The 15202-nt window shown below is 42.7% G+C and overlaps 1 protein-coding gene across 1 annotated transcript in view; it reads right to left on the reverse strand.

Moving 5' to 3' along the window:
* Window positions 1-260: 260 nt before the first annotated feature.
* The window catches only part of Reep3 (receptor accessory protein 3), a 78580-nt gene continuing 63638 nt past the window's right edge, over window positions 261-15202 (reverse strand). Inside the window, exons 6-8 of the mRNA XM_055598916.1 lie at window positions 11450-11594; window positions 5266-5411; window positions 261-4311 (exon numbers count right to left, since the gene is read on the reverse strand). Of these exons, the coding sequence (XP_055454891.1) occupies window positions 4255-4311; window positions 5266-5411; window positions 11450-11594 (348 nt within the window). The 3' untranslated portion in view covers window positions 261-4254. The remainder of the gene's footprint in view (window positions 4312-5265; window positions 5412-11449; window positions 11595-15202) is intronic.

Consider the following 15202-nt stretch of genomic DNA (forward strand, 5'->3'; position numbering starts at 1 on the left):
TACTTTATGCTGGAGACAGCAGTCAATCACTGTGATGGAGTTCCTAAGCTGTTTTCCCTGCTTCTCTGTCTGGTGTCCACAATCCACAATCCAATGTCAAGCTTTACAGAAAATCACAGTAGTCATGATTTGTTCTGCCAGCTGCAATCTGAAGGATATATATCTATGTTGTCTGTCAGTAGTAATGAATAATAAAGAACATTCATGGATTCATAGAGTTCAACATATATATTCAGACACATAAAGGAGAAAATACCCAGTTGCCACTAATATAATGAGTTTACTTTATTGTAAAAATTTCCCAAAATACACTTGTAGAGTCACCCACATATGGGGCCCAAGGACAGCTTTAACAAAGAGATTTTATAAAATTATTTTCGCTTAACGTATTAAAGTACACAGAGTTAAAAAAATATTAGAAGAAAAACAATGTTAAGTCAAAGTCAATGCTCAAAAAGGGTTAATATACAATATTTAAAAAGGGTCAGTCAGCAGAATTACCCTTAAAAGGCTAATCTTAAAAGTACTTAGGGAAAAAAGATTTTCTTTTCAGAAAACTTTAATCTTAGGGTATGTTTCTTAAGAAATACTACAAATCACAAAGCAACAATCTTCTCAAAATTTACCTGTTTCACAAATAAATCAGCCTAAAAAGGAGAGGACAGAGGAAATAGCTTTGGAATCTGTATTCAGATTTCTATATTTAGATCTACTTAAATTTCCTTAGTTTTTCCAATGTAAGATACTACATAAAAATTTAGCCTATTCCAATTAAAAAACACTTATAATTTCATAAGACAGTATCATAGCAATATCATAAAGGTTTACGTATTTCTCCAAAAGTACAAAAAAGAAAGATACATTTAACCAATGTTTGACATAATCTTAGAGCATTTACATGCTGTGTAACACTGTGGAAGTCTTTGGTGGTGACACATGGAATGAGATCCCTGAAAACACACGAGTAGTTAGTTCACTTCCATCCATCCGTGCAGGAAAGAGCTTCCTACCAGCAACGGTAGCAGTATCTTTTTATTTTAGCCATATAAAACACACTGTGCTGCATGTGGAAGGAATATGGTGGGAGAGAGGTGGGTTTATATCATTGTTTATATCAGCTCATTTCTGGTTCCTTTTTGTGTTTCACAGATTTATTTTGTTTTAAAGTATGTGTATGTGGATCCGTGAGAAGCTATGTTCACATGCATGCAGGTATCCCCGGAAATCAGAAGAAGGCATGGTGTCCCCTGGAGCTGGAGCTACAGGCAGCTGTAGACTAACTACCAGGGCACCTAACTACCAGGTGCACTGAACAGGTCCTCTGCGAGAGCAGTATGCATTCTTAAAAGTACTGAGCTGTCTGTCCAGCAGTACTCAGGGCTCCTTCTAATCCCAGAAAGGAAATAGAAAACAGAGATACAACACAGACTATATGAAGTCTTATACTGAAACAACTGTTAAGTATAGGGAATAGTTAAGTATTAGTTATCACACTGAATGAGTGGACAGTAAAATAAAATACTACCAGGTTGTAATTTTTAGATAGAGGTCGACAGGCAGAGAAACAGTGCCCCAAACAGGTTTGTGCATTGCATGCTGGTGCCCCAATTGTAGTGGGGGTAAAATAAGGCACTGTGGTCTATGAATAAATTTACATATCTTAAAAAATCAGCAGACTAGCTTGGTGGCAGTGGTGTACAACTATAATCCCAGCACTTGGGAAGGCAGAAGCAGGCAGATCTCTGTGAGTTTGAGGCCAGCCTGGTCTACAGGGGGAGTTCCATGACAGCCAGGGCTATGTAGAAAAACCCTGCCTCAAAAAACCAAAACCAAAACCAACCAACCAACCAAACAAACAAACAAACAAAAACCCCCCAACAAATCAACCAACCTAAAAACCATCAGACTCAAAACCAGAGAAACAGACAACCTGACCCGCTCCATTATAAGAGAAACAAAACAAAACACCGCTTTAGCTCAGTACACAAAGTTGAAAGAAAAGGGCATGCGACGATGGAGGCAGGACCAAAGTGGGGCAGGGCAGATGGCGTCAAGGGCACATAAGTATGTCTACAGCAGGGGCATGCTTGGGCAGGGACTGGGAGGGAGAAAGGTAGTGAGCAGGGCAGCCAGCATTAGTTCTGAGTCACATGGCATCTTTGTGTGAAGGCAATAATTCTCCCAAAATAAAAAGCCTGTGAAGTAGGGTATGGAGGTACTCATCTATAATCTCAGCACTTAAAAGGCTGAAGTATGAAGAGTGTCCATGTATTTGAGGCTAACTTGGGGCTACATAGTGTGTTTCAGGCTGGCTAGAGTGAGACTTTGTTTCAAAACCAAGTTGGCCATGGTGGTGATGACTTTAATGCCAGCCTCTGGGAGGCACAGGCAGGTGGATCTTTCTGAATTTGGGGACAGCCTGGTCTACAGAGTGAATTCCAGGTTAGTCAGGCTACAAAACAGATGACCTGCCTTGCCCCACCCCGCCAAAAAAAAAAAAAAAAAAGAGAAAACCAAGAGCACACAAACTTATTAAAGAACAGGCAAGTCTGTTTTAGCTATTGTTCTGTTTTCGTTCTGAGATTGAACTCAAGGCCTTGTGTATGTCAAGCATGGCTCCAAAGGGCAGGTTTAATACTGAGACTGGACTTGAAAAAGATAAAATGGTGCCAGTCTGTCCCCATGGAGACAAAGTAACTTACTTTATTTATCAGCCCACCTTATCAGGTAACACTGCCTCTGCCAGGAAAACCAAGCATGCAGTACAGCATTTGGATAAGCAGGACAGGTCCAGGCGAAATCAGTAACACCCTTTCCAACAACTTATTATGTGACTTTATGGATGTTTGAGTAGAAATTAAAGAATCCTTCTAGAGACAAAGCAAAGTAGATGGAGATACAAGATTAAATGAGGGAGAAAAAAAATGAATTCTTATTTGGTGTTAAATATTAACAGTGTGAGTTGGTTCAGAAAATATTAGTAGCATCAAGAGTTCATGTGTGAATGATATCCAGAAACCCCCAACTAAATATTGTTTAATATTAAAATTTTGATTATTCATCACTCCAAATATACTTATTTAGGGTTCACAATGCACAATTATTACGGCAACCTGAAAAGAGCCTCCCAGGTGAATCCCTCTAAATCTCTCGGATTCAGAGGGTGGTCTTTTTTGGGAGCCTGTGTTATATGGCATCTGCCCCTGCCAAGCTTGAGAACAGAGTGTGGGCACTAGGCAGTCCATGAGTTAGAAAACACTCAGGGCTATACTAGTCTGTGACTCTCTTCCATGAGAGCTGTGTTTTAAAACCTAAAATAATGCAATAGCTGTTGATAAAAAGCACATCAAATTCAATTACGGAAACTGGCTAATGTTTAAAATAACTTCCCAGACATCAAGAATATAATTAAAAAACAGTTACAATTAGCCAGGTGTGATAATATACACCTGTTATCCCAGCAACTGTGAGGTGGAAGAAGGAAGAGGATTAAGAGTTCAAGGACACCCTTGGGCTAAAAGAGACACTATTTCAAAAAACAAAACAAAAGAGTAAAAATTTAACAGCTAAGTGTTTCTACTGTAAGTCGAATGAATTTAACAAACAAAACAGACCATAACAAAAGGAGATGATGCATTTCAAAGCATGATTCTGACATGTCAGAATAGGACAGACAACAAGAAAGACGGCATCCATAAAATTTAAAGTAAATGTACAGCTGTAAAATCGGTAAACAATTTTCAAGTGTGCAAACTAGCCAGGAAAGTGCCATGTGGACACCTGGTTTTCAAATAATGTTTCAAACACTTTCAGCTCATGGTGGAAAGCTTCTAAGGCTTACGTAAAGACATGTCACCGTCCCACAGTCACGACGCTGGCTGGCCGTCACTGCTCTTATGTGACAGTTGCGACACTGACAGATGTAAACACAATGCACGGCAGAAGGTGCATCCCAAAGCGGAGACTTTTCAAGTATACCCTGGGCCTGTTTATCCTTAAACCCAGGTGCTCCATGTTGCTGACGGCATCAGGTAACATGATGCTCTGTGACTTTTGCTATACACAGGGACATTAATAAACCTTACAAAACTACACTTAGCGTTAGTATCTAAAAGTGACTGTTAAAGAGACAAACTATTTAAAGTCATTAAATCAATGCTGTCATTGCCACAGTCTTAAGATTTAAAGTGTAAATCCTGAAAACAAAGTGGATTTGTTACAATTATTTGTCTTGGGATAAGTGACTCACAGACACTAAAAATACACCTGTGGTCTCTTCTTCACTTTGTATTTTAGTGAACCATACCGCACCTGAAGAAAGAAAAGTGTCAGTATTAATGACAGGCAACCCAAAATAACTGCATGAAAGTGCCATAAGGGGATTTCTTACTTTGAACACTAACTAAAACTAAACTAAAAGAAACAAAACCAAGCACACTCATTAAAATTAGGTAGGTTTCCATTGTCACAGTGATTGTTCTCCTCACTTGGGAGGCCCAGGCAGGAGGACTGTAAGTTCGAGATCCACCCCAGAATGAGTTCAGGGCAGGTGTGGGATTGAGATCTTATTGAGATCTTGTCTTAAAGTGCTGGAAATGTACCTCAGTAGTATCCTGTCTGCAGAGCCCGCATGGGGTCCGTGGTTCAACTGCTAGTACAGCACCCAAATCCATCAACCAAGTAACCAACCAATCAACTAATTAAACAGTCAATCATCAAAGCCCCTCCCTCACAACACCTGTACTACGAACACCTACAGAAACGTAGCTGTAACAAGATGGGTGTGTGTAGCACACCCCCAATCACAGATGAAAACACTGACATATTACTTAGGTTCTTCTGAGTGCAGGGCCAGTAGTGAACCCAGCTCCTCCTTCATTTTCTTAGCACCATGTCACTGTGCAGTTACAGGAAAAGGCTACTATTTAATCATCGTGTCGGACGTGTTGAAAGCCAAACTCTGTAGTTAATTCTGTTAGCAGCTTTCCTTGCTTATGTACAGGACAGCAACGGATATTTGCAGTAACTGTGGAGTTTGACATGTGGGAATGCCACTTTCTATGTAGAGAACAAGATAAGGACTTTCCTACTTCATAATTTCCAGGAAAAAAAAAAGTTCCTAGAGCCTCCTAACACATCTGCTTCTAATAAGATTTTTAACTGCGATGCTGCCCTCTTATTCCAACCCTTCATTCACTGGGCATTTAATGCCTACACTGACAAAGCAGGAGGAAATCCCTCACACAGATCGTTCGGCACACTGACCTCTTTGCGGCCTTTGATGGTCTTGACAGACTTCATGCTCTGGGATCGCCGCAGCCCCTTGTGAGTCACCATCTCATCATCCGAGAACGGCCCCTCTGCTTCTTCATCTGTTGGCTCACCTCCATCTTTCAGTGCAAGTCCATAGGCTAAACCAACGGTCAAGATGAGCGCTTTAGTCAGAGGGCACCAGGAGCTGGCCTCTTCATCAGCTTGGCAGGAGGGTTCTCTCTGGGGTCTCTCCTCCCACTCATCTGGAAAGCACTCCTGCTCCTCCCACACCCCTGTGAACTTTTGCTTTGTGCACTGTTCTAGATAAACATCAGAAGACTCATTTCCTCCATGAACTTCGCCCTGATTAGTTTTACTCACTTGTTTAATTCATTTTGGAGATGAATCTTGTTCTGTAGCCCAGGCAGGGCTGGAAATCGCAGTGAGGCACCATGTCCAGCAGCCCATTCTTATTTCAGTATGGATATTTTTATGTAAAAAAATAAGCCAGAGGGCTGGGGATGAGGGTGGGCAAGAGCACTTGAACAAGCATCAAGTAAAAGTCTGGACATGGTCCTCTGGATCCCTGTAACTCCACTGCTGAGTGTGGAAGGAGTGCATGGATAGAGACAAAGGCACAAGATCTGGGGCTTTCCAGGTTGTCAGCCTAGCAAAAATACATGAGTTCCAGGTGTCTCCAGGGAGAGACCCTGCCTCAAAGGAATAAGGTGGAGAGTGACAGAGGAACACACAGCACACAAGCAGGCGTGATGCACACTATAGCATTAAGGACTCAGGAAGCAGAGGAGGATGAGGAGGACTGATGTGTATTTAAGGTCAGCCTGAGCTACAAGGTAAGACCCCATGTCAAAACAACAAAACAGGGCGGCCAAGATGAGTCTGAGAAGGCACATAAAAAGGTAGACAGAGAGAATGACTCCAAAGTTGCCCTTTGACTTCTAAGTTCACAAACACACACAATAATAATATGTAGGATTTAAAAAGCCAAACCCAGTCAGGCAGTGGTGGTGCGCGCCTTTGGCGGCAGCACTGAGGAGGCAAAGGCAGACAGAACTCTAGTTTCGAGGCCAGCCTGGTCTACAGAGTGAGTCCCAGGACAGCCAGGGCTGCACAATAAAGCCATGTCTGGAAAAACAAAACAAAATGTCCAACCCAAACAACACCAAAAAAATCCACCCTATCAACCAAAAATTCCCAAACAATATGGCTAATACCCACACCTTGTGAAAAATAAAAGGAACAAGAAAACAACAAAAACACATAGAAAATTACATATGTTATGAAGTTTCTTTTCACCTCAGGCATTGCAAACAACCCAACTGTTGTAGTTTAGGCTGCCATTTGTGCCCCTGACTTTAGTTAAGGCCAAAGCCCCTCTCCACTGGTCACACTCTTGGTCAACATTGGGAATGACAGGGGAACCCAAGAAACATGCAAAGGGGCTACAGTTGGGAGGGAGACATTCATTGGGACACTGTTACAGTGCCAACCACGCCTGGGAAGTTTCAGCTGGGAAAAAAAAAATCACTCCATAAAACAAATTTTCAAGACATCCAGCACAAAAGGTCAAGCAGGGACCATGAGGCCAATTACGTGGACATGTAAGTCCTTATTTCTAACCACTGTGCAAACATCTAGGAGAGAGGGGCACGGGAGGCAGTCTAGGACTATTCCAGGCTTGGAGTCAGAAGCAAGAGCACCCCATCGCTGGAGGAGAGGCCCTCAGACTCCAGCGTGTCTTATCTGGGTAACTTGCCAGTACATACTGCTGGGCTTGTGATTCAGCAGGCCTGGGGTGAGGCTGAGCATCTGTAACAAGCCCTGGGGGATGATCAGGCTAGCACTGAGATCCAAAACTTGAGGCCCCTGGAGAAAGCCAGACAAGGGCTGGTCTGAGGCAGAGAAGACAGGGGCAGTTCCATGGCCCCAAGCACTTCTAAATCCCTTTCTAATAAAGATAAGGAACACAAGATAAGGGCCTAGGAGGAAGCAGGGATGAATTTTTCTGTTGGGAAAATGACACAGGATAAATGTCTATTAGTCAGCTCTCTCAGGACACAAATAATTCGAGAGTTACAATGCAAACTGTGAACAGTTGCTAATATGCTTTTTACTCTCATAATAACATAAATGACTTTAATTATATATTAGGCAAGGACAATTTTAGGCTGCCAAACAGCTAGGCTAGACATCAAGAAGGATCTGGAAGCAGAATCAGGCATTATTTTGTCTGGAATCCTTTTTTTTTTTTTTTTTTTTTTAATTTCCTGTAGCAGTCAAAAGTAGCACATCCCAGGCAGAAGCAAGAGTAAATGTAGAAGGCAGCAGAGGCTGATGGGACGAAAGTCAAAGGAACAGGGAGCTGTTTCCTGCTTAGGGAAAACGAAGCCACATTCTCTCTCTTTAAAGAGGTGTCAGGGTATATGCTGAAGAGGTTTATGTTATTTCTTAAAGATTACTTTAACTTACATTATGTGTACGTGTGTCTCTGTGTGGGCCTGTGTGCATGACAGGAGCCAGAGGAGGGTGCTCCGTGGAGGGAGCAGGAGTTACAGGAGGCCGCCGACTGCGCTCCCCGGGTGCTGGGGCCTAAACTGGGAACCTTAGCAACAGCAGGATTTGCTCTTAACCACGAAACCATCGTTCTAGTCTTCTGTCTCCTCTAAAAAAAACCAAGTTCCATGTATTGATTGTGTATGCATGGTCATGTGTGGACATGTGTGCTGTTCAGGATCAGACAGTAGGAGGGGGCGCTTCCCGTCTACCATGTGGGTCCTGGAAGAGGGACTAAGTCTCCACGCTTGGTGCAAGGCCTCTGCTCACCAGCTGAGCCTTGCTGACAGTCCCCAGGCCGTTATATGTCATCAAAGCAGGCTTTTATGCAATTTTAATTTTTCTCTTTTAACTGCCAAATATTTGTTTAAAAAATTATTCTTGTATACTGAAGAAAATAAATCAGAAAAAAATTAGAGGTTGCCATTTCTAGGGAGTTTTCCATTGTATTACTTAATTTTTCAAAATAAGAGTATTGTGTTATTTCTGACTTTGATTAAGGGATTAAAACTAAACCAACAGACAAGCCCTCATTTCCCCAGCCAAACAAGAGAACACATGAACAAACAAACAAACAACAACAAAAAGTCCCACCACATAGAACAAGCCAGTGTTAACAGTCCAGAATTCCCTCTGGACTTCCCAGCATGTGTAGATATTTAACAATTTCACATATCTTACCCCTTACCACTACTGTGCCTCTACAACAAAGGATCAAAACAGACACTGTCTTATTGTCTGATTTTTCTCCCCCTTCAGAATCTGACATCATTAGTATTCATGGCTAATAAACTGCCATTTTGTTTAATAGTTCTTGTAGGCACTTGGCTTTTGCTATCAGAAATAAGAGGAAGAGTCCTGTACTGAATGCTTGTCTGGCAAAATGTCATCTGAAACGATTAGTTCATTTTAAACTCACACAAAGTCAGAGAGGCTGGCCCCTGACTTCCTCCCTCCCCTTCAACTCTCCAGGCTTTTGTAGCTGCCTCTACAAATCACCACTAAGAATGCAGTGAAGGCGTACAGTGGGGTTTCTGCCAGCGTCCTGTGGGACACTGGCTGTGGGAACTGCAGCTGCCAGGTGACTCCAGCAACCCTCAGAGACTGAGCGCCCTACAAAGAGGACACACAGGCTTGTCTGAGAGGCCTCGCTGCTTTCGACACCTGCTGCTTGAGTTTTCCAAGCTCCTGACATGTGTGAGTTCTTCTCTGGGTGTGCGGATCCAGCCCCAGCTGCTGTTTGAACACAGCTGCATGAGACGCTGAACAGAACTACTTTGCTCAGCCCAGTTACCACACATTCTGAGCAAAGGAAGGGACTGTGATTGTTTTAGGCAACTGGTTGGGGGTATTTTGTTACCACTAACAAATTTTTAATTAGCACTGCTAATTAAAAACATTTTTGGAAGACAACCTGGTGGGCAAAAATTATTATTAATATTATTTTAATTTGGAATTTCTTTGGAGCAAAAAACCTTTTCCATGCATTTCTTGCCCAGATGGGCTCTGTTGAAAATCTGAGCCCTTCTCCCCAAGCCCCCCCAACCCCCCAGCAATTTACAAGGGGCACCTTCTTGTGCATTTGTCTCTCTCTCTCTCTCTCCCCCTCCCTCCTTCCTTCCTTCTTTCTCCTTCTCTTCTTTTTTGACAGGGTCTCTCTACGTAGCTCAGGCTGTCCTGCAACTCTCTATGTAGACCAAGCTGGCTTCAAACCCAGAGATCCACCTGACTCTACCTTCTAAGTGCTGGGAATAAAGATGAACACCTTTTTGCCTAGATAACAAGAACTCTTCAGGACGTTTTTCCTTCCTGAATGGTAAATTTTTATTTTTCCTGTTTTGCCACAGGTTCTTATGAAGCCCAGGCTGGCTGCAAATTGTTATGTAGCTGAGGATGACCAAGAACTTCTGATCTCTCCTGCTTCCAGCTCTTGAGTGCTCACACTACAGGTATATGCCACCAAGCTGGGTTTCTGCAGTGCTGGGGATGGAACCCAGGACTGTCTATATGCTAGGCTCTATCTGAGCCACAGCTGAGCCTCAGGTCTTCAATCTTAAAAGCACTATTTTTACCAATGGCTAGATTCAGTATAACCTTTCAGACAGTGGCCAATATTTTAAGCATTATTCATTCTTGGGAGAAAGCAGATCGAAATTTTATTATTTTTAATTATATGTACATATGTGTATCTGTGCATGTACAGGTGCCCATGGAGGCCAGAGATGTTGTACCCCCCTGGAGTTGAAGCCAAGGCAGCTGTGAAGAAATGCTGGGAACTGAGCATGGGTTCATTTCAAGAGCAGTGTGTGCTTTTAACCAAAAGCTGTCTCTCCAACCCCAAGCTTCACTTGCCGAAGAGGAGCTGTCGCTAGGTGTGGAAGCTAACATTTAGGAAGCCGAAGCAGGAGGACTGCCAAGAGTGCAAGACCAGGTTGGGATACATTACAAAACTTGGTCTTCTAAAATGAAAGAAAAAGGAAGGGGTTATTAATTTATTTTTAAAATTAGCTTGACTTAAAAATGATGATTTTTAGTCTCCCTCTAAAGAGAACTTAGTGTTTGAAAGGATGGTTAACACTCTAATAAAGAATGTCCTCAGCATCTTAGCCTGGACACAAATGAAGATGCTACATCCATGATCCAATGATGAAGGGACTGTGCTTGTTCACGTGCGTGCTTTCAAGACCTCATCGAGGCACAAAGCACAGCAACTAGGGCATGCTTGTGATTTCTGCAGAACATGTCTACAAGTCAGCTCATGTGCTGAGATCAGACGGTGTGATCTCAACACATTTCCCAGTGCACTGATCTTATTTTGGTTTTGAGTCACCATTCGTCATCTGCTGAAGACTTCTCACCTGTGAGTCAATATCCTTATTGTTCACAGGACTACAGACTGCTGAACTGAGAAACTCTTCAGATGTCAGTCCCTCATTTGAACAGGGATTGCTGGTGACCAGTTAGAGCTAAAGCAGGGGTGAGCTGGGAACCCCATCCCCAGCTCCTAAAAACTCACGTGAGCATAAATGGCCACCACTCTGCCCATAGCTGCATGATTTCTGTGGGCAGAAAAGGCAATGACTGAGAGAACTGGAGAGGAGAGGCTAAAGCTTGAAAATATGTGCTTGGGCTGGGGAATGTAGCTCAGTCGGTGGAGTGCCTGTCTAGCATGCACAAAGCTCTGGATCCATCCCTGGCCTTGCCCTAGACCAGCTGTGGTGCTGCACCCCTCAGTTTAACACTTGGGAGGTAGAAGCAAGAGAACCAGCAAGTTCACGGTTGTCCTTGGCCAACCTGGGCTATGACACCCTGTGTGGAAAACAGACAACACGCAAATTACAAACCCCAAAACATATGTTCAACTAAGTGCATTTTGCTGGGTGTGGTAGTATACACCCGTCATCCTAGCACTGGAGAGGCAGAGGCAGGAGGATTAAGAAGTTGAAGACAGCCTCGCCTACAGAGCAAGTTTGAGGAGAGCACAGGCTAGCAGAGACCCTGTCTCAAGGATAACAGCGACACTGGAAGGCATGTTGTGTCTCCAGCACCACAATGACTCAGCACCCCCCCCTTCCCCCGACCCCTGTTCCATTCAGAAGGGCTCCTGAATATCACAACAAACCTGCTGACTCGCTGGCTTGCTTGCTTTTCCTCTTTGTTTCCGGCAAGGTCTGGTAGGGTCTTTGTCCCACAGGCTCATCACCCTGGATAGTTGTCAAGTCATGCATGCTGAAACTTCGCAAACGCTCTGTTATTGCTCCTTGGCTCTGTTTAACAGAGAAGTGATGAGACCGGAGGAGAAAAGAAAACACTTTATTAAGAAATACAGTAACATTCCGTTATATAAATAAAATCAAGAACTTCCCTGCACATCTTCTGCTGTGAATACCACACAGTTTATATTTGCTTTACGACATAGCTTCTATATAAACGCTAATCCATTCTTTCTCATGCATTTTAACGTATGTCATTAAATCCATACATTTTATCCCAAGCATTTTACATTATGCTAAACTTTAAGGTTTTTTTGTTTTTATTTTCTCTATCCATAATCCTGAGCTTTGATTCAGTATTCGGGGTTAGTAAAACTAGCCTGTTGGGACTTAACATTTATGATGTAGAGAAGCTCTTCAGGGAAAGATACTGTTTAGGTCAGGAATAGTAACAGCTCTGACTAGAACTAGGTGGAAAAAAAGTTAGGAGCCAAAGAATTTTGGATATGCAACAATCTTCAGACAATGAACAATTTAGCATGGCCTGTTCGCCACAGTATATTTTGATTCGTTCTTATAAAAGCTTTACTTATTTTTACTTTATGTGTATGAGTAGGTGTCTCCATGGATGTATGTGTAGTGTGTGGGTCAGTGCCCTCAGAGGCCAAAAGAGGCCACCGACACCCTGGAACTGGAGGTAGAGGCAGCAAGGCAGCATGGGGATGTCGGGAAGGGAACCAGGTCCTCTGCAAGAGCAATAGAAGTTCTCAACCACTGAGTGGGTTCTCCAGCTCCTATTTTTGTCCTAACAATATGACTGATACAAGCAAGCATTTAAATGGAAATTAATTAAAATGAAACAATAAAAAGGCGGTTCCCGACTTGTACTGGCCGCATCTGAGATGTCAACGGTGCCTGTGACTGCAGTGGAAAGAGCGCAGCCAGCACAGAGGGTATTCCTGTCACACACAGCTGTCAACAGTTTCTGTCACCACACAGTTTTCATGGGGACGGTTATCTGAACTCTTAAGATACACCTCCTTAAACCATAAAGCTTTAAAAAAAATCTAAATTTACTGACTTTCAATCTGCATAGCATACGGATGATTCATTGTTATATTTATAGCTAGACTAAGAATTCTTGTCTCAAGGCTTTTGCACTGATTATTTCTTCTCACACATGTGAATTTATGATTGCCTCTACTTATAACATTACCATGGAAACTCATCCGTAACGGTTCATCTCTAAACTTCAAAGATAAAGGTGTTACAAACATTTGGGCGCTTCTGTATTTTACCCTGAAGAAACAGCTCTTCGATTCACAAGTCATGATTCAGTACTCTAGGGTACTGGTGACACGCTATGTCACACCACATTCTGTGCCCCCCCCCCCCCCCGCCCCAGGTTAGTTCTGTATTTCTACCATATGTTTTGAGTTGTTATGAGAATGTTTAGAGTTGGGGCTGGAGAGAAAGCTCAGGGGCTAAGAGTGCTCACTGCTCTTGTAGAGGACCTTGGTTCAATTTCCAGCACCCTGAGAGAACCTAGATAAATAAGCCTGACCAACTCCATGGCAGGCTTCATTTTCTTAGTAGACAGAACAGGCCTAAGCATTACAGGAAAAACCACAGAAAAAGGGCAACCAATCAGAATCAGCCAAGACATCGGGCCTGGGGATGAGAATGTTGCTTAACTACTGGTTTGAAAAGCACTTAAGTCCTGACCAGTCATGTAGCCTCCACAGGCACCAGCCAATCCCAGTCAGATTCACAGAGCCTCTATGGGCACCAGTCAACCCCAACCGAGGTCACATAGCCACAGCAGGAATTCCCCTTTCTGCCTTTAAAAGGGGCCTTCAGTCTCCCCTCAGGGTCACCAGCATTTTGAAGGCAGTGACCCCAGCATGCTGGAATTTTCTGCAGAATAAACACTCTTTGCTTTTACATACTACTTAAGTCTGGGTCTTTCTTTTAGCAAATTCTAGACCCTAACACCCACACAATATATCAACTGTAACTCCAATTCCAGGGGCTCTAATAATCCTCTTCTGACCTCCCTGGTCAACAACCAACCAATGTATATTAATGTGTAGCATATCCGTTCATAAAGGACAAACATTTTAATATATATATATATAATTACGTATTTTACTTTACATAAAATATTTTTATTCTTTATGTTTAAAGTCCATTTCTCCAATAAACTAAGTGGATTTAAAACTTATTTTTGGAGCCAGGTATGGTGACACATGTCTTTAATCCCAGCACTTGGGAGGAAGAGGCAAGTGAATCTCTGAGTTCAAGGCCAGCCAGAGTTACATAATAAGACCCTGTCTCAAATAAATAAGCACAGAAAAATTATTTTGGGGTGATGAGATTGGTCAGTGGGCAAAGGTGCTTTCCAAGAAAGCCTGGCAACCTGAGTTTGATCCCCAGAATCCTGTAAGAGTGGAAGGAGAGAATCCATTCCACAAAGTTGTTCTCTGACATATGTACCAACCTCTATCATGCATACACAATGATAAATTTTAAAAGACTCTCATCAGATGTACCTCATTGTATTTGTTTTCTCTTGACCAGGTAACATTTACTTAGAACAAAGATCAGGACAAGACACAGGGCAAGGAAATGCCATGCTCATCTGAAAGATGCCTTTTCCCCCTCAGAACTGTCATTTTCTTTACTTTGCCTTTCATTTTTTTGTGAATCTTCTCAATAGCTCTTGAGTTTTACCCACTCCACACCCACACAGAAATGGTATGCAAGTCCACACATTATGACTCTGGTTGTAAATGTTCCTTCAAAGGTCTATGCCCCGAGCCTGTAGAGCTACTGGCAGGCCTCCAAGAGGTGGTGTCCAAAGAAAGAAGGCCATTTGGCGTGCCCTTGAAGGTGATCTTGGGGACCCAACCAGGGTTACACAGTGTGACCTTGCCTCAAAAAGAAAATAAAAAGAAGAAACAAAAGATTTGCTTTTTAAAATCGTGCGGGTGCCTGGGGGTGGGGTGGGGATGGTACGTGCATGTGAGCATTGTTGCCCACAGAAGCCAGGGGCTGAAGGTTGTTGTGAGCCATCCAGTGTGGCGCTGGGAACTGAACTCTGGACTCTGCAAGAGCAGTATGTGCTCTTAATTGCCAAGCCATCTCTCTAGTCCAGCGTCTCTGTCTCTGTTTTGAGGGTAAAAAAGAACATTTTTTACATTTATCACATTTATCACTAAAAGGTATTTCTTCTTTGCTTAAATTAAGTATTATATCCCCTTTCTTCTATTTGGCTTGTACAATGTTAAATAAAAGGATAAGAAAGCTGATGCTACTCTGGGCGGAGCAGGTATGAAACAGCTTGCCAGTCAATCGGGAAAAAGGGATGACCATCAACAAGATAATTCATCCTCTAGCACTTTAACTCTTACTCATGTCAGAAGTATATATACAGCTCGGCATGGTAGCTCACACCTGTAATCCCAGCACTCAGGAGCAGGAGGGTCCCGAGTTCTAGGGCAGCTGTATAGTGAGTCAGGCTCTAATTCTATCATGCTTTAGCATCTGGATTGTAGTTCTTAACTATTCCATTCCATTGTTAAAGCTATTCACTTCTATTTCTCATATCTGTGATGTGTGTTACATTTTAACGGCTGCTAAGTTTAGTTCTCAATATGGGG

This window comes from Psammomys obesus, unplaced genomic scaffold, assembly GCF_907164565.1.
Source record: "Psammomys obesus unplaced genomic scaffold, mPsaObe1.curated_primary_1811, whole genome shotgun sequence".
Classification (NCBI taxonomy): domain Eukaryota; kingdom Metazoa; phylum Chordata; class Mammalia; order Rodentia; family Muridae; genus Psammomys; species Psammomys obesus.